The sequence below is a fragment of the Lactuca virosa genome, chromosome 4, assembly GCF_052849685.1.
Source record: "Lactuca virosa cultivar CGN04683 chromosome 4, Lactuca_virosa_CGN04683_v6, whole genome shotgun sequence".
NCBI lineage: Eukaryota > Viridiplantae > Streptophyta > Magnoliopsida > Asterales > Asteraceae > Lactuca > Lactuca virosa.
This window is the reverse complement of record NC_136429.1, coordinates 531,929,559-531,952,871: the sequence shown is the minus strand read 5'-3', so window position 1 is coordinate 531,952,871 and position 23,313 is coordinate 531,929,559. Positions and strand designations below refer to the sequence as shown.

The following is a 23,313-nucleotide window of genomic DNA, read 5'->3' as shown; positions in this document are numbered from 1 at the left end:
GCTCTTGGCTTGGGAGGGTGAAAAGAGATGAATGAAGGCTAAGTCCCACCTTTATGCACGAGAGTGTACTGCCAGGAGAGGGGTGTGCGGCCGCACACCCAAGTGTACGGCCGTACACTCCTCAAGTTGGAGTGTAAGGCTCGATTTTGGTGCTAGAAGTGTACGCGACCCATTCCTATGCACAATGCTTGAATGTACTGAGCTTTGAACCTTTAAACGGACTCTAAACAAGGCTTAATGATAGCTGAAACGAGTCTGACACTCAGCTGAGTTGACTGGCTGAGCTTTATGAGTCAAAAATTTTGGGGTTGTCACAATTGGTATGCAGTTGACTAAGTATGACACAGCAAAGGAAGTTTGGAATCACTTGGAGAGACTATATACTCAGTCAAATTTTGCTAAACAATACCAGTTAGAATATGATATTTGTTCCCTTCAACAGAATGACCAGAGTATTCAAGATTTCTATGATGCTATGTCTGATCCATGGGATCAATTGGCTCTTACTGAATCTAAAGAGTTAAAAGATTTTAAGCCTTACATTGCTAGGAGGGAATAACAATGCTTGGTCCAGTTCTTGATGGCATTGCGTTTTGATTTTGAAGGTCTACGTGGAACGATTCTTCACCGCTCTCCTCTTCCATCAGTTGATTCTGTTTTCCATGAGTTAATTGCAGAAGAGACTCGTATCAAGTCTCATGCAGATAAAGGGTTTAAAGAAACCTTTATTCCTATTCCCGCTCCTGCTGTGCTTGTTGTCTCCTCAAATCAGTCCCGACAAACTTCAAGGGTTGCTTATGATGAGTGTGCATTCTGCAAACAGAATAATCATTGGAAAGCTCAGTGTCCATTGTTAGTCAACAAGGGTAAATTTGGTCAACCTCATTCGGGACAACAAAATAGGTCTGGTCAACAGAAGTTTCAGCCACGTTCATCTGGTACTCCTCCATGGACCCCTCGTCCTCCATAGCTTGTTGCTGCTGTTATCCCACCCATTGATACAGATTCTGTTGGAAACATGCCCCCATCTGCATTGGATCCCAAGGTGTTTTAGAGCTTCAGACAATATTTAGCTTCTAATCCCACTGCCATGTCTGCATCTATGTCTCACTCTGGTCCTACTTCATCTGGTACATCAGGTATTCCCTCATCTTTGTGGATTTTAGATTCTGGTGCAACCCATCATATGACCCCTCATTTGTCATCATTTACCTCTTTGTCGCAAGTGTCATCTATTTCTGTTAAGTCTTCTAGTGATACATCTATGCTAGTTGAGGGTGTTGGGTATGTCTTGTTGGATTAGTGTCTAAGCCCGTAACTATATTTGGTAAGTACTTGACCCGGTTGTGCATGGTCCTTTTGAGTTGCCTTCACCATAGCAACTTGACAGGGTGATTTATGAAGAGAGAGAAGATATTACGATTTATTAATATATTATGAGAATAATATATTAAAGGAATAATCATGTTATTTAATTAATATTAGTCATAGATGAATTAAGAATTAATTGGGTGACTAAAAGAGATAAATTGAATAAAGGGGCTTAAACTGTTAAATGTGTGATAGTTGTGTTTTGGGCTAGGAAACCCTCATGGATAAGGGGGTGGACGAAATTATGGGAAGGATCCCACCAAGATTTCGTCCAAGGACTTAATCCAAAAGGTTCCATGGGCTGCTTGGTGATTAAGTTGTCCATTAGGGTTTTGGCTGAAACCCTAGAAGCTCACAGTATAAATAGACCCCTTGGGTTGTAGAAATCAGCTACACTTGCTTCCTTGGAACCCTAGGGTCGATTTCTACCCCTCTCTCCTCTCTCCAAATCCTCCTCTTGCTATTAAACAAATAAATTTATCACTGCTTGGAATGCACTAAAAAGATAACACAGGGAAGCAGGGTCGAATCCTCAGGGACACGGCCTAAAAGTCAATGCCTTTTTGCATCAGGCACATCTAGGCAAGTAACATAATATAAAAGGGGGATTTTGAATTAAACTAAAAACTAAAAATGCAGTGATATTAAAATTAAACGAAAATCAATATTAAAAACGATTCTAGTTCTGCTGCGACTTTCCTAATCTTGCAACTGATCCAGATCTGATTATTTGAGATGCGTTCTATCTAAGTTGGTACTGAGAAAAACTAACAAGCTCTAGTAATTTCTCTTTTACCTAAACTAGTTAATCAAAACAAGCTCTTCAATTAACCCTAACTTTTTACTATTCAATTAAATAAGCTCTTAATTAAATCAGAAAAGTTGCATTAAGTTCTTTGTAAAATTCCTAGCAATATCCAATACTTCTCACAAGCTCGGAAGCGTAAAGATATGATTTTTACAGTTTATACCAGAGTTAAATCCCAAAACAGAACCAATCTGATACTTGTTACTTTTACCAATTTATTAGAACAATTACGGATTCTATTAATTAATTAACTAGAATGATAAAACCCTAGTTAGGTGATCAAACTAACAAGAATTCAAATCAAACATTCATTAAGCTCAAAACTGAAGAATCTAGATAGAAACACAAATCAAAAACCAGATCTAATGATCAATCACATGAAAAGTACCCGTCTTATGCAGAACTGAAAACTAGGGTTTAGCCAGACATGGCCAAAATCTGATAAAAACAAATGAAAAGAGACATCAAACAACTAATCTTACTAATCTACTTGAAGGAGATGATCCACAGTCTTCAGATCTTCAGAAATTGTTGAAATCAGAGAAGAAACGCCTCCAAAATCGTATTTTCGTCGTCTGGAACCTCTGGAATCGCCAACTTAGGTTACTGGAAGGTTATAAGGTCTATTTATACGTCCAGCAACAAAAACGACGTACCTGCGATCGCATGTACACAACCTGCGATCGCAGGTTTTAAAGTAAATGTGTCTCGTGCCTTTTTAATGAATTAGGATGCTATTCTGGAACTTTTTGGCCAACCTGCGATCGCATGTACACAACCTGCGATCACAGGTTTTCATTTTTTGCTCAACTGATGAATTTTCTGGCTCGACAAAACCTCGAAGGCAACCTACGATCCAACCTGCGATCGCAAAGGCATACCTTCGATCACAAGGGTACAACCTGCGATCGCAGGTTGTGCCTAAGACGTCCGAAATTTTGTCTACTTTTCAGATCATTTTGAATCGCGTCAATCGGAGTTACGGTTCTCGAGATATGGTCAAAATACTGACAGGGGGTCAAAGCTGCCAGCAACATCCTTTAACTTTAGATTGCAGATTCTATCTTCGTGTGATCAATTCGATCGAATGTTTTTTTGACCAAAGCATCTTCCAGACATTCCTCAACATCCTTCATAAGTCCCAAGCTCCATTTTAAGCTCCGAACACGCATCCAACTGCTCCCAAAGCACTGCTCCAGTCGAACTATCTGAAATTGACATAAAAACATGAGCAATACAGGAATTCTAACGAATGACATGAGCTGAACATTATTTAAATAAATGAAATGAAAATGTAGAAAATTTGATACTAAATAATAATGAAAACTACCCTAAAAGATGCATAAAATGACATCTAACAGTAAGCCATTAGAGGAGTGACAATTATGACTCTAAGCTCCAAGACAAGAAGAATCAAGCAAGCTACAAAAGGTAATCATCTAGATCTGAGTTTCTTATGTCAAATTTGAATTGTATACACTAGATCTAGGGTTTGCAAGACTTGGATAAATTGCATGTTCAATTAGAGAAACCTAGATCCAAGCATTAGGGTTTGCATGTGCACATAGGAAAGTTCTTATGGCTCAAACTCATCAGTGGTATCAGAGCTTTGATTGATTTCTATTGAATTGATGCTTTGATTATTTGTTCAAGCCTTGAAAAATCGTTTTTTCTGCCCCCTGACTGACAGACTCGGCGAGTCCCATTGTGGACTCGACGAGTAGGATGAACTCGACGAGTCCATAAAGGGACTCGGCGAGTCGGATCGTCTGTCAGAGTGATTTTCGGGATTTCTTGCTGTTTTGCTTAAGGAAATCGTTTTGGTTTAATAAAATCCGAATTTTATCACCTGTTTGACAATATCCTTAACAAAACAAAAGATAATTACCATTTGTTTAAATAATAATTTCCTTATTTGATAATAATTGATTATTTGAATTAATTGTTGAATTATCTTGCAAGTAATATTGACTAGGTCAAATTTAGATAATCATTAAATTAATTGGTTAATTTATATTATTTGCTATTTGATCCTTTATGTTTTGAAAAGTTCAAAACTTGTCCTCAAGTTTTGAAATTTAAGTTTTGTGATTAAAAGTTTTAATTTGAACTATTTAAATTTCAAACCTTAGAATTTTACAAGTTTTAAAATTCCACCTTATACTTATAATATTATAAGATTAATATATATATGTATAACTTAAATGCTAGTCTTACCGTTAGTAGGCCTCATTCACGAAGTCGATCTATAAGGGGGGTATAAGGTTATGGCCTATAAAATGGCCGTTTAATGGGTGTCCATTCTCACCCACCGCTTCCTTGATTGGTGGAGGGTCGTTAGCCGAACGGGTAGGATAGGGCAAACTTTCCTCATTTAAAAGTATAATGAATCTATATAAAGTAACTAAATGTTTTTACAAAATTCCCAATCTTAGTTACTTTAGGAAAAAGTGAATTTGATGTAATCCCATGAAATTACACTTTGTACCCTTGCTAAGACGTTAATGGAGCGTGTGTGGTTAACCGGCACATTAATTGGGTTCTAAGCAAAGGTGACAAAGGGTGACTCATTGTTTGTCATAGTTCGATGGAGCGTGTGTGGTTAACCGACACATCAAATAGGTGACTGTAACAATGAGGGCACCATGTACATTTGCATGGTTATTGACACCCGCTTTGTGATCCTCGGCATCCCAGTCACAAACTAGAGGGGCATATCGAGATTTAAACATGCCATTGAAAAGTTCAATGAATCTCAAAGTATCTAGGAGTTTTTCAATACATTTAAAACCTAATCTCTTTTTCGTTTTTCATGGTGGAGAATTAGTGAATCGACATTCACTTGCCTTCAAATTATTTACTTGTTAGATTACGGCATCCCTTTTCTAATTTGTGAATAATGTTGTTGGTTCCTAGCCCTAATTTCTCATTTGGGTGATTAATTGGGGAAATTCGTTTCTAATCAACTTTGTTCTTTTTCATTTTCAGATGTCGAACGCAAACAACAACGCTTCTGGTTCAAACTCCTTTGGTTCATTCTCACTCATGAACTTGTGTGGGAAAGTGATCTTTGATGGGACCAATTTCAGTAATTGGATCTGCAACATTCGCATGGTCACTCGCTACGAGGACAAAGAATATGTCCTCGATGAGAAGCTAAAGGAGATTGACATCGACACTGCTACCGCTGAAGAGATTGCGGCCTATGAGGCCCACGAGTGTGATGCCACGAAAGTCCATTGCATCATACTGACGACTATGACTGCAGAACTCCAGAAGTCCTATGAGGAAAAGTACCCCTATGAGATGCATCAAGATCTGCTGGAACGCTACCACCAGAGCGTTAGGCAAGAAAGGTATGAGATCATCACTTTGATGATCACTACCAAAATGGGAAGTGGAGAGTCCCTTACCGCTCATCTGCAAAAGATGCAGAGATATGTCGATCGCCTGCTGAAGTTGAATGTGAACTTCGATGAAGAGCTGGCAATTGACATCATCCTTCACTCATTGCCTTCCTGCTATAGCCAGTTCCGCATGACCTGCCACATGAATAAGGAATAGGTCTCTTTGAGCAAGCTTCAGGGCTTGTTAAGGACTGCTGAGAGCAACCTCAAAGACAAATCTGTTGCATCAACTCCAACTCCCGCTGGTGCCCCTGTCTTGGCAATAGGGCAAGGGAAGGGTAAGAAGAGGAAGGCTCCCTCAAGGGGACACCACAAGGGAAAGTCCCATGATGGCACCTCTTCTAGTGGAACCAAAGTTGGTTCTGCTAAACCCAACTCAAACCCTAAGGAGGCAGAGTGCCACTAGTGCCATAAGATAGGGCATTGGAAGAGAAGTTGCCCAGAATATCTGCAGGCCATCAAGGATGGGAAGATCAAGCCATCTTTTGCAGGTATTTACACAATTAAATCTAATGGTTTATCACATGCTACTTCTTGGGTTCTTGATACAGGATGTGGTTTTCACATATGTTCTGATTTGCAGGGACTAAGAAGAAATAGGGATGTGGAGCATGGAAGGATGAATCTGATCATGGGAAAAAGAAGAACGTCGCCTGTCACCAAGATTGGAGTATATTCCTTAGTGCTTAGTAATGGATTAGATTTAGATTTAAACAATTGTTGCTATTCGCCAGATATGGCTAGAAACATCATTTCATTTCATGGTTTATATATACAAGGTTTTAGATATTCATTTGATAATAAAAGGGGTTCTATTTATGCTTATTTTAATAATGTTTTATATTTTGAAGCATTGCCTTGTAATGGAATATATGAAACTGTGATGGTTGTAGATAACTTAGGAAATGATGTGTTGTGTGTGGATTCTTCCAATAGTATGGATAAAGCATGCTTGTGGCATTGTCGACTTGGACATGTCAACAAGAAACGCATAACCCAACTCCAAAAGGATGGAGTGTTGGAGTCATTCGACCTTAGGGGCGATGACGTGTGCGAGTCTTGTTTACTTGGAAAGATGACCAAGTCACCCTTCACTGGTACTTGTGCGAGGGGTGAGGGTTTATTGGATCTCATACATACAGATGTATGTGGTCCCTTTAGATCCACCACAAGGGATGTGAATCGCTTCTATGTGACTTTCACAGACGATTATAGAAGATATGGGTATATCTACTTAATCAAGCACAAGTCAGAAACCTTTGAAAAGTTCAAAGAGTTTAAACAAGAAGTGGAGAATCAATTGGGCAGGAAAATCAAGATGATTCGATATGATCGAGGTGGAGAGTACCTAAGTCTTGAATTCCACGACTACCTCAAGGAATGTGGAATAGTTTCGCAATTGACGCCACCTAGGACACCGCAGTTGAATGGTGTAGCTAAGAGGCGTAATCGAACCTTGCTAGATATGGTTCGTTCCATGATGAGTCGTGCTTCACTACCTATCTCATTCTGGGGGTATGCCTTAGAGACTGCCGCCCATATCCTTAACTTAGTCCCTACGAAGAAGGTTACCAAAACATCTCACGAAATGTGGACAGGGAAGGCTCCCTCGTTGGCACATATCAAGGTTTGGGGTTGCGATGTTTTCGTAAGACGAGAGACTCACGACAAGCTCGAACCTCGTAGTGAGCGATGTATTTTCATCGGCTACCCGCATAAATCCTTTGGATATCTCTTCTACAGACCGAGTGACAATGTTGTCTTCGTTGCGAGGAGAGGGATTTTTCGAGAGCGAGAACTCATAAGCCAAGGAGACAGTGGGAGGCAGATCAATCTTGAAGAGCTTCAAGAGTCGAGCGATGAAGGAACCTCTAACACTGGCGCTCAACCCGAGGAGGAAACTCCGGTTGAACCAATTGACGAGTCCTTATCTCTTAGGCCTTCCGAAAGGGTTAGTGTTCCACCCCAGTTTTATGGTTTTCATATTACCACAGAAGGGGATACGTTCATTAGTGATAGTACACTAGTGAATCTAGACGAACCTAACAGCTATAAGGAAGCCATGGCAGGCCCGGAGTCTACGAAATGGAAAGAGGCTATGGACAGCGAGATTCAGTCCATGTATGACAACCAAGTTTGGAATTTGGTTGACAATGTACCAGGTCGTAAGACGGTCAGGTGCAAGTGGATCTTCAAGAAGAAGACTGACGTGGATGGAAATGTGCACACTTATAAGGCGCGATTGGTTGCGAAGGGTTTCACTCAAACTCCTGGAGTTGACTACGACGAAACCTTCTCACCAGTTGCGAAGATAAAGTCTATCAGGGTGATGCTGGCCATTGTTGCATTTCATGACTATGAAATACGGCAAATGGATGTCAAAACCGCTTTCCTTAATGGGAAGTTGGCTGAGGACGTTTACATGGCTCAACCAGAGAGTTTTGTCAATGCGAAGCATCCCAATAGAGTGTGTAAGCTTGAGAAGTCCATTTATGGACTTAAGCAAGCGTCTCCAGATAGAATCTTTGTTTTGACGAGAAGGTCAAAGAGTTTGGTTTTCTACGAAGCGAAGATGAATCGTGTGTATATGTCAAATCCAGTGGGAGTGTAGTAAGCTTCCTCGTATTGTATGTCGATGACATACTACTCATAGGAAACGACATCCCGACACTGCAGGAGGTTAAGTCCTGGCTCGGGAAGTGCTTCACTATGAAGGACCTCGGAGAGGCTTCCTATATTTTGGGAATAAGGATAGTGAGAAATAGAAGTAAGAGACTAATAGGACTTAGTCAGAATACTTACTTGGACAAGGTACTAAAACGTTTTAGTATGGAGAATTCAAAGAAAGGGGAGTTACCAATCCAAAGTAATGCCAAGTTGAGTAAGACTCAATGTCCGAGTACTGAAGTCGAGATAGCAGAGATGAGCCGAGTACCTTACGCTTCCGCAGTCGGCTCGATCATGTATGCTATGACTTCTACTCGCCCTGATGTGGCCTTTGCTTTGAGCATGGTCAGCAGATATCAAGGGAACCTTGGCAAAGCACATTGGATCGCAGTTAAGAATATTCTTAAGTACCTTCGGAGGACCAAGGAATGGTTTCTAGTCCTCGGTGGGAGTGATGACTTAAAGGTACGAGGGTACAGTGACGCCAGTTTTCAGACCGACAGAGACAACTACCGTTCGCAGTCGGGCTGGGTATTTACCCTTAATAGAGGAGCAGTGACTTGGAAAAGTTCCAAACAAGAAGTTGTAGCTAATTCAACGTGCGAATCAGAGTATATTGTAGCGAGCGAATCGTCAAAGGAGGCAATATGGTTGAAGAACTTCATTGGATACCTTGGAGTTGTGCCAGCCATAAAGGAGCCCATGGAGATTTTCTATGATAATGAAGGAGTGATTGCCTTGACAAAGGAACCAAGAGATCACGGTAAATCTCGACATATCGACAGAAAATATCACTTTATTCGACATCGGGTGGAAGAAGGACTCCTCGTAGTTAAGAGGGTATCGTCGGAGGATAACCCAGCAGATCCCCCTTACGAAGGGACTGAGTAGGGTTAAGCACTTGCAGCACGCTAGGAGCATAGGGCTGAAGGACGATATTAGTTTAGATTAGATGGTTTGGAAACGTGTAATAGATAAATTGTAATTAACATTCGATGATTAAATAAAAGAGTATTAGTTATTAGTAATGTTACTGTCTTATGTTAATCATTTACATATTGTTTCATTTTGCATGTTTTGAATTCCTGAATAGTTGAGTTATTTGATAATAATCGAATTATTCGAACGGTCCACAGTCGTTCATATGTTGGAAGTAGATATGAATGAAGAATGTCATGAATTGGTGTGTAGAGTGTCTAGAATGTATTAGACATAGCAAAGGTTTGCTACAACGTTCATGAGTGCTTATGAACTTGATTTGAGCATTGGAATAAACCCACACTTGCTGGAATCACTTCATGGAATTTATCACAAGTGATCGCAAGATGATAATATCATATGGTCTTAAAACCTAGATATATGGTTTATTGTTTGCTAATTGGTTGTGCATTGATAATGCGTAAACACATCAGTAACTTGATGTTATAAAACACATTGTTGTGTATGAATTGATTAGTGGATAATAAATGCATATAAGTCGAAGTTTATCTGTTCCTTTTATCCTAAGAGGGTAGAAACAATATCAGGGCCCCTCGATGATTTGATTTGACTTATATGTCGGGCCCGGTCAGGACTGAATTGATGTGTTCAATTAAGTTCTATGTCAAATGAATCTGAGATCGAGAAACTAACTGATGGACAATAAGTATGACTATGTTCCATGTGATTGTCCACATGATATCTAGAACAGAGGATCATACGATCCCTTATCTAAAGGACAGGTTACTGATAAGATCAGAGTTTGACAAGCGTCTTTGAGAGCTACGATTGCTAATCGGATTAGGCTTGCATTTTTAGTTACTAGACTTATCCAAGTGGGAGACTGTTGGATTAGTGTCTAAGCCCGTAACTATATTTGGTAAGTACTTGACTCGGTTGTGCATGGTCTTTTTGGGTTGCCTTCACCATAGCAACTTGACAGGGTGATTTATGAAGAGAGAGAAGATATTATGATTTATTAATATATTATGAGAATAATATATTAAACGAATAATCATGTTATTTAATTAATATTAGTCATATATTAATTAAGAATTAATTAGGTGACTAAAAGAGATTAATTGAATAAAGGGGCTTAAACTGTCAAATGTGTGATAGCTGTGTTTTGGGCTAGGAAACCCTCATGGATAAGGGGGTGGACGTAATTATGGGTAGGATCCCACCAAGATTTAGTCCAAGGCCTTAATCCAGAAGGTTCCATGGGCTGCTTGGTGATTAAGTTGTCCATTAGGGTTTTGGCTGAAACCCTAGAAGCTCACAGTATAAATAGACCCCTTGGGTTGTAGAAATTGGCTACACTTGCTTCCTTGGAACCCTATGGCCGATTTCTACCTCTCTCTCCTCTCTCCAAATCATCCTCTTGCTAGTTGGTGTTTGTAAGTCATTAGAGGAGTGACAATTGTGACTCTAAGCTCCAAGACAAGAAGAATCAAGCAAGCTACAAAAGGTAATCATCTAGATCTGAGTTTCTTATGTCAAATTTGAATTATATACACTAGATCTAGGGTTTGCAAGACTTGGATGAATTGCATGTTCAATTAGAGAAACCTAGATCCAAGCATTAGGGTTTGCATGTGCACATAGGAAAGTTCTTATGGCTCAAACCCATCATGTCTCTATTTCTCATATCACTCTCTCTGATGTTTATTACATTCCCAAACTTACTTTGAATCTTGCCTCAGTCAGTCAGTTATGTAAGTCTGGTAACTGGGTGTTCTTTTCTGATTATTTCTGTGTTATACAGGATCAACACACCCATAAGGTGATTGGGATCGGACGTAGGGTGGGGGAACTGTATGTCTTGGAGGTTGTCAAAGTGTCTGCTGTTGCTGCCTCCAGCATTGATTTATCTTCTTTCCGTTTGAGTCATTTGTCGTTTGAGTTTTATCTTTGGCATTCGCGTTTGGGACATGTGTTTGTATCACGTTTGAGTTTTTTTAGCATCTAGTGGTGTTTTGGGTCATTTAGACACTTGTGATATTTCTGATTGCATTGGTTGTAAACTGGCAAAATTCACTGCTTTACCTTTCAATAAAAGTATGTCTTGTTCTACTGCTCCTTTTGACATTATTCATTCTGATGTATTGGGTCCTGCACCGGTATCCACAAAGGGTGGGTCAACATATTATGTATCTTTTATAGATGATTATACTCGATATACATGGGTTTATCTTATGAAACGCAGATCGGATTTCTTTGATATTTACAGTAATTTTAGAGCTCTTGTTAAAACTCAACATTCGACTATGATTAAGTGCTTCAGGTGTGACTTAGGGGGTGAATATACCTCTAATGATTACTCAGTTACTTGCAAAACGGTGTGGCAGAACGAAAACATTGTCATATTGTTGAGACTGCCCGTTCATTGCTCTTATCGGCGCAGGTCCCTAATGCCTTTTAGGGAGAAGCAGTCCTAACTGATGTGTATGTGATTAATCGTATCCCTACTTCATTGAATTCAGGAATGTCTCCTTTTGAGAAGTTATATGGTCATCTACCAGACTATTCTTCCTTACGAGTTTTTGGATGTACTTGTTTTTTTCTTCGTCCTCATGTTGAGAGGAACAAGTTGGGGCTGAAAATCTGCTATTTGTGTATTTTTGGGGTATGGTAATGGACAGAAAGGATATCGTTGCTATGATCTTGTGAGTCAGAAGTTATATGTTTCCCGGCATGTCACCTTTTTGGAACATATTCCTCTCTACTCAATTCCTGCTACAGCCCACAATGTAACGAAGTCTGATCTTCTACATATTGATCCTTTTTTAATGAAGAGATAGAGGCTCGAGATCCATCTACGCCACCTGGTCATTCAGCTTATGATACACCCACCTCTTCAGAGAGTTCCTCAACCCCCCTGTTCCTGAGCCTGCTCCTCCGATTGTTGAAATTGAGGATCCACCTCCACCACCACCACTCAGGAGATATACTCGTCCTGTCAAGTCCACCAAGCTTCCAGATTTTACTTACTCTACATATTCAGGACCATTTGCTTCATTTATAGCGAGCATCCATCATCTATCTGAACCTGAATCATATAGAGAAGCTGTTTTAGATCCTCTTTGGCAGAATGCTATGGCTGAGGAACTCACTTCTCTTCATCAGACTCATACATGGGATTTGGTTTCTCTTCCTCCTGGGAAACATACGATAGGTTTTCGTTGGGTGTACAAGATAAAAACAAAAGATGATGGGTCTGTTGAGTGGTACAAGGTCAGGCTTGTAGCAAAAGGGTATTCTCAACAGTATGGTTTTGACTATGAGGAGACATTTGCCCCAGTTGCAAAGATGACGACAGTCTGTACTATGATTGCAGTTGCATCCGTTCTACAGTGGAAGATTTTTCAAATGGATGTCAAGAATGCTTTTTTGAATGGTGATCTCCATGAAGAGGTTTATATGACTCCTCTCCCAGGAATTCAGCACCGGCCGGGTGAGGTTTGTCGGCTCCGTAAAGCTTTGTATGGTCTCAAGCAAGCCCCTCGTGCTTGGTTTGAGAAATTATCCACAGTGATTACCTCTCTTGGATTTGTCCAGAGTAATCACGATTCTGCTTTGTTTGTTAGATGCTCGAGTGCAGGACAAATTCTTCTATCCTTATATGTGGATGACATGATTATTACAGGTGATGACCACGGTGGTATTGAGTCTTTGAAGCATGATCTAGCTCATTGATTTACTATGAAGGATTTGGGCTTGCTGCGTTATTTCTTGGGTATTGAGGTAGCTCAGTCTAAGAATGGGTATCTTCTTTCTCAGACTAAATATATATCTGACCTGTTTACACGGGTGGGCCTCTCTGAAATCGGACTGTTGATACTCCCCTTGAAACCAATGCACGCTACTCTCCTAGTGATGGTGTTCCTTTGTCTGATCCGAACCTTTATCGCACTGTTGTGGGAAGTTTGGTCTATCTCACAGTTACTCGTCCAGATATTGCCCATGTTGTTCATGTTGTCAGTCAGTTTGTTATTGCCCCTACCTCTGTTCATTGGGGAGTTGTTCTCCGTATTCTGAGATATCTTCGTGGCACTCAATTCCAGACCCTCTTGTTTCCCTCGACGTCTTCTCTTGAGTTACATGCATATAGTGATGCTGATTGGGATGGTGATCACCATGATCGTAAGTCCACCATTGGATTTTGCGTATTTCTTGGAGAGTCTCTCATTTCGTGGAAGAGCAAGAAAAGGACGTTGTCTCTAGATCTTCCACGGAGGCTGAATATTGTGCTATGGTTGTAACTACATGTGAGATTATCTGGTTACGGTGGCTACTTGCGGATATGGGAGTTCATATTTCTTCATCTAATCCCTTGCATTCTGATAACAAAAGTGCGATACAAATTGCAAAGAATTCAGTTTTTCATGAGCGGATGAAGCACACTGAGATTGATTGTCATTTTACCCGTCATCACCTGCAGCTCGGGACCCTATCGCTTCCGTTTGTTTCATCAACCTTGCAGATTGCATATATTTTTACGAAGGCTCTATTGGCTTCTCGGTTTCGGTTCTTATGTGACAAACTCTCAATGTTTATTGCTACGACATTGTGAGTTTGAGGGGGGGGGGGTGTTAGCCTTTATATTATTAGCCCACTTGATTATAGGATCTTTAGTCTTTAGCCCATTAGAGTTTTGTCTAGCTAGTATTTATATTCGCTTTCTTCTTTGTAGTCTTTATGCTTTTCATTGAGAACCCTTGTATTTTCTCTTTATTATAATCATATGACAATGTTATCAGTGTATTCTATCGGATTTTGATTACCTTTTTGGCAAACTTTAAGCTGGAGTTTTGTTGTTCTAATTATGCTATTACTACGTTGGATTTTGGATACCTGTTTGTAAGTGGTTTATGTTTATGGTTTTGAATTTAATTCATGTTTATGCCTATCAGAATTACTTAGCAGAGACACTATGATTGAACATCTCCCTCTACCCTTTTCTCTTTCTCCTTCTATTCTCTCTTTCCTTGATAGCCAACTACACACTGCTCACGATCTACTAGAAGCTTCTAGACTTGTTTCTGAGTTGCAGAATGATTGTCATCATTTGGATCATAGCCTCATGAATTTAAACCAAAACCTCGGTAGCTATTTGCTTGCTTACTCTACATACTCAGATCAGTTGGGTCTCCTCTTCCACCACATAAATTCTAAATTAACCAGTTTCCAATCTTCCAAATCAGGTCAGTTTTTCATGTCTAAATATTAATGTTCAAATATATTTATTTACATTGAATTTGTGTTTAGATGGAGAAGGAGGAGGGAAAAGGGAAAAGTCTGAAACATTTTTGGGGAAGGAGTTTTGTGAAGTGGCTAGGGTTGGAGCAGTTGGAGTGTATGTTGGTGAGTTGGAGTGTATGTTGGTGAGTTATATTAACTATTAAAGGAAAAATTGTATGAAATAGCAAGCTATTTTACTATTTTTTTTCAACATAGGCATTGTACTTCACCTTCTACACATAATAGCAATGTACTTGCCCCCCCCCCCCCTTTTTTTTTTTACCGATAATAGCACTTTGTAAACTCTAATGAAATGTACATTTTTTTTATCTATAAAATTTGAGGAATTTTATTATGACTTCCGTTTTTATTTTCTTTTTTCTTACATCTTGCAGAAACAGCATTGAAACTTGACACCTTGGTTGGAGACATTGAAGATGTTGTGTAAGCCAAAATTTAAGAAAGAGAAATTAAATTGATTTCTATTTTTTATGCCTACAAATGTTTCTACCCAATAAAATTATGACAAGTGTCATCATTCCATATTTTTTTAACTAACTCATTAAGGTTATATTAAGAATATATCAAATAAAATTAAATTGAATGGTGATTTGTCATAATTTTAATGGGTAGGAATAATTATAGGCATAAAAAGTAGGAGGTAATTTAATTTCTTTTTAAGAAAGACAACATTTGCTCACAAATCCAAGGTAAAAAAGTAAAAACCTTGATTAAATGCTTTTCCTTTTTTATAAACTAATATTTTTGTAAACATTCTTTACAGGAAGTGCGCTCTATTGCCATAAATAGTAATTCCCTCAAAATAGCAGAAGAGTTTCTAACTAAAGTTTCAAAAACATGCCTCAATGGTCCCGCCTTGTTTCAGTCGTTGACCACAGAGTTGACCGAGCATTATCCATTTTAAGACCTCAAGCATTCACCGATTACCAATTGCTTCACTGGCCACCACCTCTCTCCACTTTAAATCTAGAATCAAAAATCCCCTTTTCACAATGCAAGCTACAACAACTCCAAACACAAAGAAAAACCCGACAACTTCAGGGAGATAATGGTAACTTTGAAGTTGCTTATCAGGAGCCACTGTGGGCCGTTGAAGAGCTTGTGGATCCTATTTCAATTGCATCACAACGACATTTTTCAAAATGATTGCTTTAGGTTACAAAAATAACTCGGGATTATGTTGATTCAATGGATGAGTTATTGCAGCCATTAGTTGATAAAGCGAATCTTTCAGGTTATTCTTGTAGGGAAGAATGGATTCCAGCCATGGTGACATCATTATCAACCTACATCACAAAGTAGATTTTCCCAATTTATATAGAAAATCAAAGTATTACCGGCGAAAATCGATTATCTTGGTTACATTTTATCGATTTAATGATTTCTTTCGATAATAAAAAAAAAATCAAAGCTCTTGTAGCACAATCGGGAATCATGTTAGAGAAAGATGTGAACATGCAAAAGATTTCTTGTCTATCTGTGTTCTGTGATCGACATTGACCTGAGTGGCTTGATTTATGGGCTGAAATGGAGCTCAGTGATGCCATTGACAAACTGACACCTGTATTTGAAGATGAGAAATACAGAATCAGTCAACATTTTAGGTTCACCTGCAATCACAAGTGCTTTTTTGAGGCACATATCGTCTATAATCGAGAGGTGCAGATCACTGCCAGGTGTCGCAATGAGAGCAAGGTTTATTAGGTTAGCAGGTGCACCGATTATACACAAGTTTTTGGATTTTTTAACTGTGAAATGTCAAGAAGCAGAAGGGTTGACCGCTTTGACCAAAGTAACAAAGTGTATAAATGAATCTCGTTATTTTTAATTTGTTTTAAAAGAATGGCATGACGAAGTTTTTTTCATTGAAATGGGATCGGATGGTGGTATATTTGATGAGGAAATACGTAAATTAGAGGAATTTACAATCGAATGGGTTGAGAAGCTATCAAAAGTTGTTTTTCGGGGTTTTGATGCGTGTAGTCGCGAATATATAAAAAATAAAAAAACAATGGATCGAAAAAACCCAAGAGGGTTGGGGGGTGTCCAGATCTTTTATTGTTGCCCTTGATTATTTGAAGGCGAAAATGTCGATATTGGAAATGAATTTAAATAAGTTGGATTTTGTTAGAGTGTGGAGGCAGGTGGTGAGTGCGATAGATTTGCTTGTTTTTAATGGTGTTTTTATGAGCTATGTGAAGTTTTCCGATGGTGGTGTAGAGAGGCTTGGGAATGATTTGATGGTTTTGTTTGGGGTTTTTAAAGATCGGTGTTTGACGCCTCAAGGGTTTTTTGGGAAATTGAGTGAGGGGTTGAAGTTATTGAAAATGGAGGAGAAACAAGTTGAAGGAGGGGAAAGATGGTTGCAGCAGAATGGGATAAGGCATTTGAGTGTAGATGAGGTGGAAAGGGTTTTGATTTTTGAAGAATAGAATATATATATATATATATATATATATATATATATATATATATATATATATATATATATATATATATAGGCTTAGGTTATTCTATTCAAAGTAATTATTGTGTTATTGTATGCATAAATGTGGACCAATCAATTTTACTTATTTTAAGAAAGTGATTAATATATATTATTGATTTAAATATAATTGAAAAATATTATCTAATTTAATTACAATGATATTTTAGTCAATTAATATAGATTTAATAAAGGAAAATTGCATATTTTAAGGGATCATAGATTCTATTAATTTTAAAAAAACCGATTTTACGAATTATAATTCTTTTAATTCGGACATTCTGATAGAATATGTATATGAATATATTCAAAAATAAAAATATTCTTGAAACATAAATAATAAAAATATTCTTGAACCTATTTCTTGATCATGACTTTAAAAACTTCTTGTAGAATAACAAATTCTTGAACAATCAATTGAAGAATAAAAACAATAAATACATAATTTCTTATAGAATACGGGTAACAATTGTTAAGAATTACATTTATTGTTAAAGAATAAAACTAAAAAAACTTTCAAAACGGGAAAGAAAACATCAAAATCTAACAACGACACTAATACATTCTAAAATAATAATGTTGCTTAGAATCACTTTCAATTTTGTGGTCCGTTCGTCAAGCATCAACTTCTGTGAAAACAAAATCAAATTGTAATTTAGATTCCAATAATGCATTAGCAAATGAAAAATAAAAAACTAAATTTCTTTGGAAAAATATGTGGACTTGTGAATTGCACCAAAACCAATAACCAAGAATTGTAGAACATGCATAAATCAGTGAGAAAAAATTCATACTCCATTCCAACAGAATTAGAATTCATGATTTCATTCCAACAGAATTGGAATTCGTGATTCCATACAATTCGTGAACAAATGTTATTGATCTTCTTCAATGGTCCATAATCGATTGATTCCAACCATTCTTACGAGAATGACATTTTGTGAGACTAATACCAGGCGAGAATTACGTTCTACAAGAATACCATTCTGTGAGAACACATTTATCCTCCTTATCTAATATACGAATACTTGCAGTCCCTGCTTTTGCTTCTCTCCTTTACCAGTTGATACCAGTAAAAATTCCAAGTAGTCTTACTTGATACCAATAAAAATAGATGACCTTAAAAAAAATTGGAAGAGATGCAAAATTTCATTATGGTTTTCAGGAAATTACCAATTGCATGTTCAGGATTAAATAAGTAGTTTATCCCTATAATCATGGTATTGACTTTTAACCTAATTTCTCCAGTTTATATCTCTCCACTTCTAATTAATACTGATACAATGTTGAATTTTAGGAAGATGAAACTCACATATTCAACAAAATCATCAGCAATACCAACAAGAATGTCATCCACTTCAGGATCCAATCTTTCACCTGGATCAATCTGTCCATTACAAATACCCAAAAAAGTTTTTTAAAAAGTTTCAATTGTTATAACTTATATTATGTAGCACTTCATATGAAAGAAATTGATGAAATATGCTTACTTTAGCAACGATCTCATGGATGCTTTGACTGCTTGATCGAAGTAACTTTGTGCACGAGATGCATCCTTTTGTGTCTCCCAAATCAAATCGGCATATATTGATAAAGCATTTCCATCGCTAGGGTTTGCCAGGATTGCTCTGCTGCAATACTCCTCAGCCCTCGAGAAATCACCTCGCACCTGTTTGAATGAATCAATCAGATCAAAATTGGCCAATAGATCGGAAGCCAAATGAAACTTGATCTGGTAAAAGAAGAAATTGAAAGCCGTGAATGATGAATATTGTAAATTACCTCTGTCAGGTATTTCGCTTAATTGCTGAGAATCAATGAATTGCCAGGGTTTGCTTATATCATATTCTGATAATACACATTTGTACCATCACTTCCATTATAATCGCCATTACCACCACCACCTCCACAGATCTTTCCACCACCGTCACTTCCACCGGTGTGCAGGAACTCCTATGGCCATCCCGCCCCTCTGAGTCGGTGGGATTTAAGTTAACGATGAAAAAGGAATGGTGGATTGAATCTAGCCCATGTACACGAGACTCCAATGATCTGCACCTGGTAACCTGCAACAGAGGGTAGGTTCGGGATTTGAGATTCTTCCGATAATCTTTGCCAAATCGAATGAAATTTCATCGAGTGTTGACTGTAGCCCATGTACACGAGACTCCAATGATCGCATCCCATTCTGTGAGCTCCCAATATATTTCTATATTTCTGTGATTTCATCGAGTGTTGACGGCTGCCTAACTTTTTGTTGCAGGTCATTCTTTTTTTGAAAGACATCGACGGCTGTATATAAGAAAAGAAATTAGGTAAAAAGTTAATGCTAGCATGATTATAGGGACTATTTGTGGAAGCTATTTATCAAATTACTAAAATACCTTGTTTATTTATTTAATTATTTAAATTTTTATTTAATTTTGATTGGGCCACATTTATGAATACAATAACACAATAATTACTTTAAACACCTGAACCTCTCTCTCTCTCTCTCTCTCTCTCTCTCTCTCTCTCTCTCTCTCTCTCTCTCTCTCTATATATATATATATATATATATATATATATATATATATATATATATATATATATATATGGAAACTAAACTAATGTGATGGCTGCGTGGATCGATTGGACCTGTTGGTTGGGGGAGTGAAGTTTGATTGTGGTAAAAGGGGGAAAAAAAAAATCAACAATTGTTGCTCATGGAGTTGAAAAGATTTATGAGGTCGAGGTTTTGGATTATAACCATTGACCAAGGTATGGACTCTTTTGTTTGTATGCATTTAAACAAAAGATCATAAAGAAGAGTTTGGATGGCTTTGTGAACAGATTGGTTTGATATGTGACTCTTAAAGTGAATTAGATCGGTTTCAAAGGTGTCCAATTGACTACATTCAAGAAGAAATGAAAAGATTGCATTGCCCCTGTTTCCCTGTTAGGGTTTTCATTTGTTAAGAAAGGGTAAATTGGTCATTTACTCTCATTCAATCCATTAAAAAAAAGATAGTCTTTGTTCATAAACTTTTTTTTTTGTTCATTAAACATGTGCTCGAGATATATATCATTTATATAGACAACATTTATCCATTTTGTGCTGCAGTGGATCATTGTATCACTCAGCTCTTTGGCATGTCGTGTTAAAAAGGATAAAATATTCGTTTTACTCTCCCAAAAAGGAAGTTATTTTGTCATACATAATTAATGTATTAAAAATGATTAAAAAGCTATACTAACAAAAAAACTGAGGAATAATTGATCTTGAGAATGACATGCTAAAAAGATTTAAAATATGATATCTGATTGGTTCCAGTTGCTGAATAAATGATAGGCAACCATTTTTTGCATTTCCTTCAGGTACTAAATTGGTGATAATACAATAAATGTTTATTATTTTGAGTTAACTTCAAGTTATATATGTCCCAACTGTTGACTTATATATATAATATTTGGCTTTTCCCTCATATCATATTATGCATCTAGTTGCTCAAATATTTTAGTTACATCCAGAATCTGTTGGATGTCATAATTTATTGAATCAACCATTTTAAAAGTCAAGTATGATTATGCGAACCCTTCTTCCATGTCTTTCTTCTCTATTCTCATCACAATAGAGAAGTCTGAGGGCAAATTGTGAAAAATAGCAACATACCTCACTCAGCATACCAATATGGACAATAAGCACATCTTTTTTTTACCTATAACAACGTACTTACATTTTTCACCAATAATATCAATATATTTTATTTTACCCTAATACCAACATGTTGCAACGTGTTTTATTTGTTACATTTTGTTATTATGGACAAGGAATTGTAAGTACATTGCTATTATAAGTCGCACAATGCTATAATTGGTAAAAAGACATAAGTACATTAGCATTATCGGTAAAGAAATGTGAGTATTGCTCTATGTGGCTAAAAAAATAAAATCCATTGTTATTTCTTGAAATTCACCCTATACTTGACGTTGAAGTTATGGGGAAAAAAATATATATATAATATATTATCTGTTTTGGTAAAAAAAAAAAAAAAAAAAAAAGTTAAGTACGTTGTTATTTCTTGCATACCATGTTTTCTCAAAATATGGACTAATCTTACACATTAAAACTAACAAAAACTCGGCACATGATAGGTTTAATAAACTGAAATTATGTTGTAGAAAGCGATTCAGGAACAAGATGCAATGATGCAAAACCTTCCCCAAAAACTACAATCAAGACAAACAAAACCACGTTTTAGCAAAATGTAGTCTTCACCTGTTTTTAAAAAAAAAAAGAAAAGCATGTCAGTATTTGCACATAATGAAAAAAGTGCATTTTATATTTCAGAGGTAATAATCATTTATTTGTTTATTACAACATCCAACTTTTGCTTCTTTCCTTTACAACATTGTAGTCTCAATTAAGTTGTTATGATTCAAAAAATGTAGTCAAATGATAATAGAATGTTGTAATAGAAGAGTTATGAAGAAAGAAAAAAAGAAATAAATAAATAAAAGTAGGTTGGTTATGGAAAACGAAAACCTTAGGATGAAGATGAATCGGGTAGTGGTGTCTTGGTGGGAGGGGCAGGAGCAGGAGGTGCATAAATTCGTGCTTTTTTCAGAATCTCTGCAACAACCCAGTTCTTCCGTTTGCTCAATGGCCTTGAAGGGTCCAATTTAACCTGAAAATAACAATTATAAGTTTACTTTTATTTGTATAAATTCCTCCTCCACACTTGTACTTTCATCAGTTTATCAGTTTGGCCACTTAACTATTTTCAGGTTAAATTGGCCACTGAACTATTATTTTTCGATAATAATTATAACAATATTTTGGCATCTAAATCAACAAAACAAAAAAAGTAAAAACAATGTTTTGCATAGTTACATTATCTTAATTATTATAAGTGAATCTTCATTCCTATTAATTATGCTTCTATTGATCCTTACATTTGAGTCTGTTCCCTTCACTCACTTTATTTTCTAATTTATGTGATTACATGACACCTATCTTTGATATTGTCACAGTTGGCTAAAAGACAATGATTAACTGAGAACTGAGGTCTAAGTTCTACCTAAACCTATAAAAAGAACACTAATTTTCTTCACTGTTTATTGATACTTGAGAAAATTGGAAGCACTTTCTAACTGAGACTCTCAAATGTAATTTGCCAAGTGCAAAATGATCAAAAACCAAATATTGCAAAAATGAATGTAGGTTTCAGACAAACAATATCTCATTTATTGTATGTTGCCATATATTTTGATATACTTTCCCATATACAACTAACTGAATCAACTCTGAAGTTGAAAATCATCAGTATCAGAGCACATTATTCAAATTTTACAAACATTAACTCCAAATATAAGTATATAATTACTAATGGTGTTTTGAACGATCATTTTTGTTTCCTAATAAGAGTTAGAGGAAAATTTTCGGAATTTTTAATTGAAGACCAGACCAAGTACTGTTCTTATTTCAAAATTAATAAAATTCTACTTACTGGTATGTTGTGATACAATTTCATATGATTTCATCATAACACCTAAAAGGTGAAATGATCAGGTTAGAGCATATTGTACAAATCTTGCAATGTCACTTTTTATGGTGATTCGAGTGGCTTCTTTTTTTTCGAATAGTTGCAGTAACAAAGAGGACTTCGATTACAGGAGGCGCCGTTAACAGAAAAAAGATTTTAACATAACAAATAAGAAGGGAATACTTACTCGATCGCCGATATTGCACTGATTTTGTTCGTCGTGGGCCATGAACTTGGAGGTGCGCTTGACATAGCGATTATAGAGTTTATTATGGAAGAGCCTGTCGACGGCGACCACCACCGATTTCTGCATTTTGTTCGACACCACCATTCCAACCACTGATTTCATCTTATTCACACAAATTCAACGAATGAATCCTCTAAAACCCTAACGAGCTGCCAGCCAATCTGTAACTCTCGGATCACTGTAAAACCCTAACCAGTGTTTTCTTCAGAAATCCAACAAATGCCGGCGTTGTGTTTTCATTTACACATGTTACCCCTAAATCATATAGACCATCTATTTTAACCCTTTACTTTTCCATGTATTCAGTTTCAGTCCCTTTACTTCAAGACTCTTGTTAAAACAAGGATTAAGTGTGATGAATAACAATGTACTTCAATAATTTTATTTATTATGATATCTAAATTTATTTGTCGTATTACAACATTATATGTTAAAAATTCAACCCTCTTCTAACAACTTCATCCAAAATCACACTAAATTGTCAATACTAATTTGGATATATTTTCAGAATACATTATCTTATTAAGAAAAGATTTATATATAGAGAAAATTACACGAATGGT

General features: G+C 36.9%; 2 protein-coding genes and 1 pseudogene across 2 annotated transcripts; 2 read left to right on the top strand and 1 right to left on the bottom strand.

Annotated features, from left to right (window-relative positions):
• Nucleotides 1-580: 580 nt before the first annotated feature.
• LOC145107194 (uncharacterized) lies at nucleotides 581-12,927 on the top strand. The gene is made up of 5 exons (XM_079044037.1): nucleotides 581-938; nucleotides 1,005-1,045; nucleotides 10,997-11,111; nucleotides 11,194-11,515; nucleotides 12,093-12,927. The coding sequence occupies exons 1-5, from the start codon at nucleotides 581-583 to the stop codon at nucleotides 12,925-12,927; spliced, it is 1,671 nt and encodes a 556-aa protein (XP_078900163.1).
• A 64-nt stretch (nucleotides 12,928-12,991) lies between these two features.
• LOC145107193 (RINT1-like protein MAG2) lies at nucleotides 12,992-16,925 on the top strand (annotated as a pseudogene).
• Nucleotides 16,926-21,006: 4,081 nt separating this feature from the next.
• On the bottom strand, nucleotides 21,007-22,983 carry LOC145103785 (uncharacterized). The gene is made up of 3 exons (XM_079041050.1): nucleotides 22,691-22,983; nucleotides 21,504-21,645; nucleotides 21,007-21,236 (listed from the first exon to the last, which is right to left on the bottom strand). Exons 1-2 carry the CDS (start codon nucleotides 22,850-22,852, stop codon nucleotides 21,505-21,507), a joined length of 303 nt encoding a protein of 100 aa, XP_078897176.1. The 5' UTR covers nucleotides 22,853-22,983; the 3' UTR covers nucleotides 21,007-21,236; nucleotide 21,504.
• Between the last annotated feature and the right edge of the window lie 330 nt (nucleotides 22,984-23,313).

What these genes read in the sequence shown, in the direction of transcription:
- LOC145103785 (XM_079041050.1), bottom strand. Translation starts at nt 22,852, where the DNA reads ATGAAATCAGTGGTTGGAATGGTGGTGTCGAACAAAATGCAGAAATCG. An exon ending in AGTGCAATATCGGCGATCGA is followed by an intron (nt 21,646 to 22,690) that starts GTAAGTATTCCC and finishes TGTTATTTTCAG; the next exon opens with GTTAAATTGGACCCTTCAAG.
- LOC145107194 (XM_079044037.1), top strand. Translation starts at nt 581, where the DNA reads ATGGCATTGCGTTTTGATTTTGAAGGTCTACGTGGAACGATTCTTCAC. An exon ending in GTTTCAGCCACGTTCATCTG is followed by an intron (nt 939 to 1,004) that starts GTACTCCTCCAT and finishes CCATTGATACAG; the next exon opens with ATTCTGTTGGAAACATGCCC. An exon ending in ACTATGATTAAGTGCTTCAG is followed by an intron (nt 11,516 to 12,092) that starts GTGTGACTTAGG and finishes CCACCTCTTCAG; the next exon opens with AGAGTTCCTCAACCCCCCTG.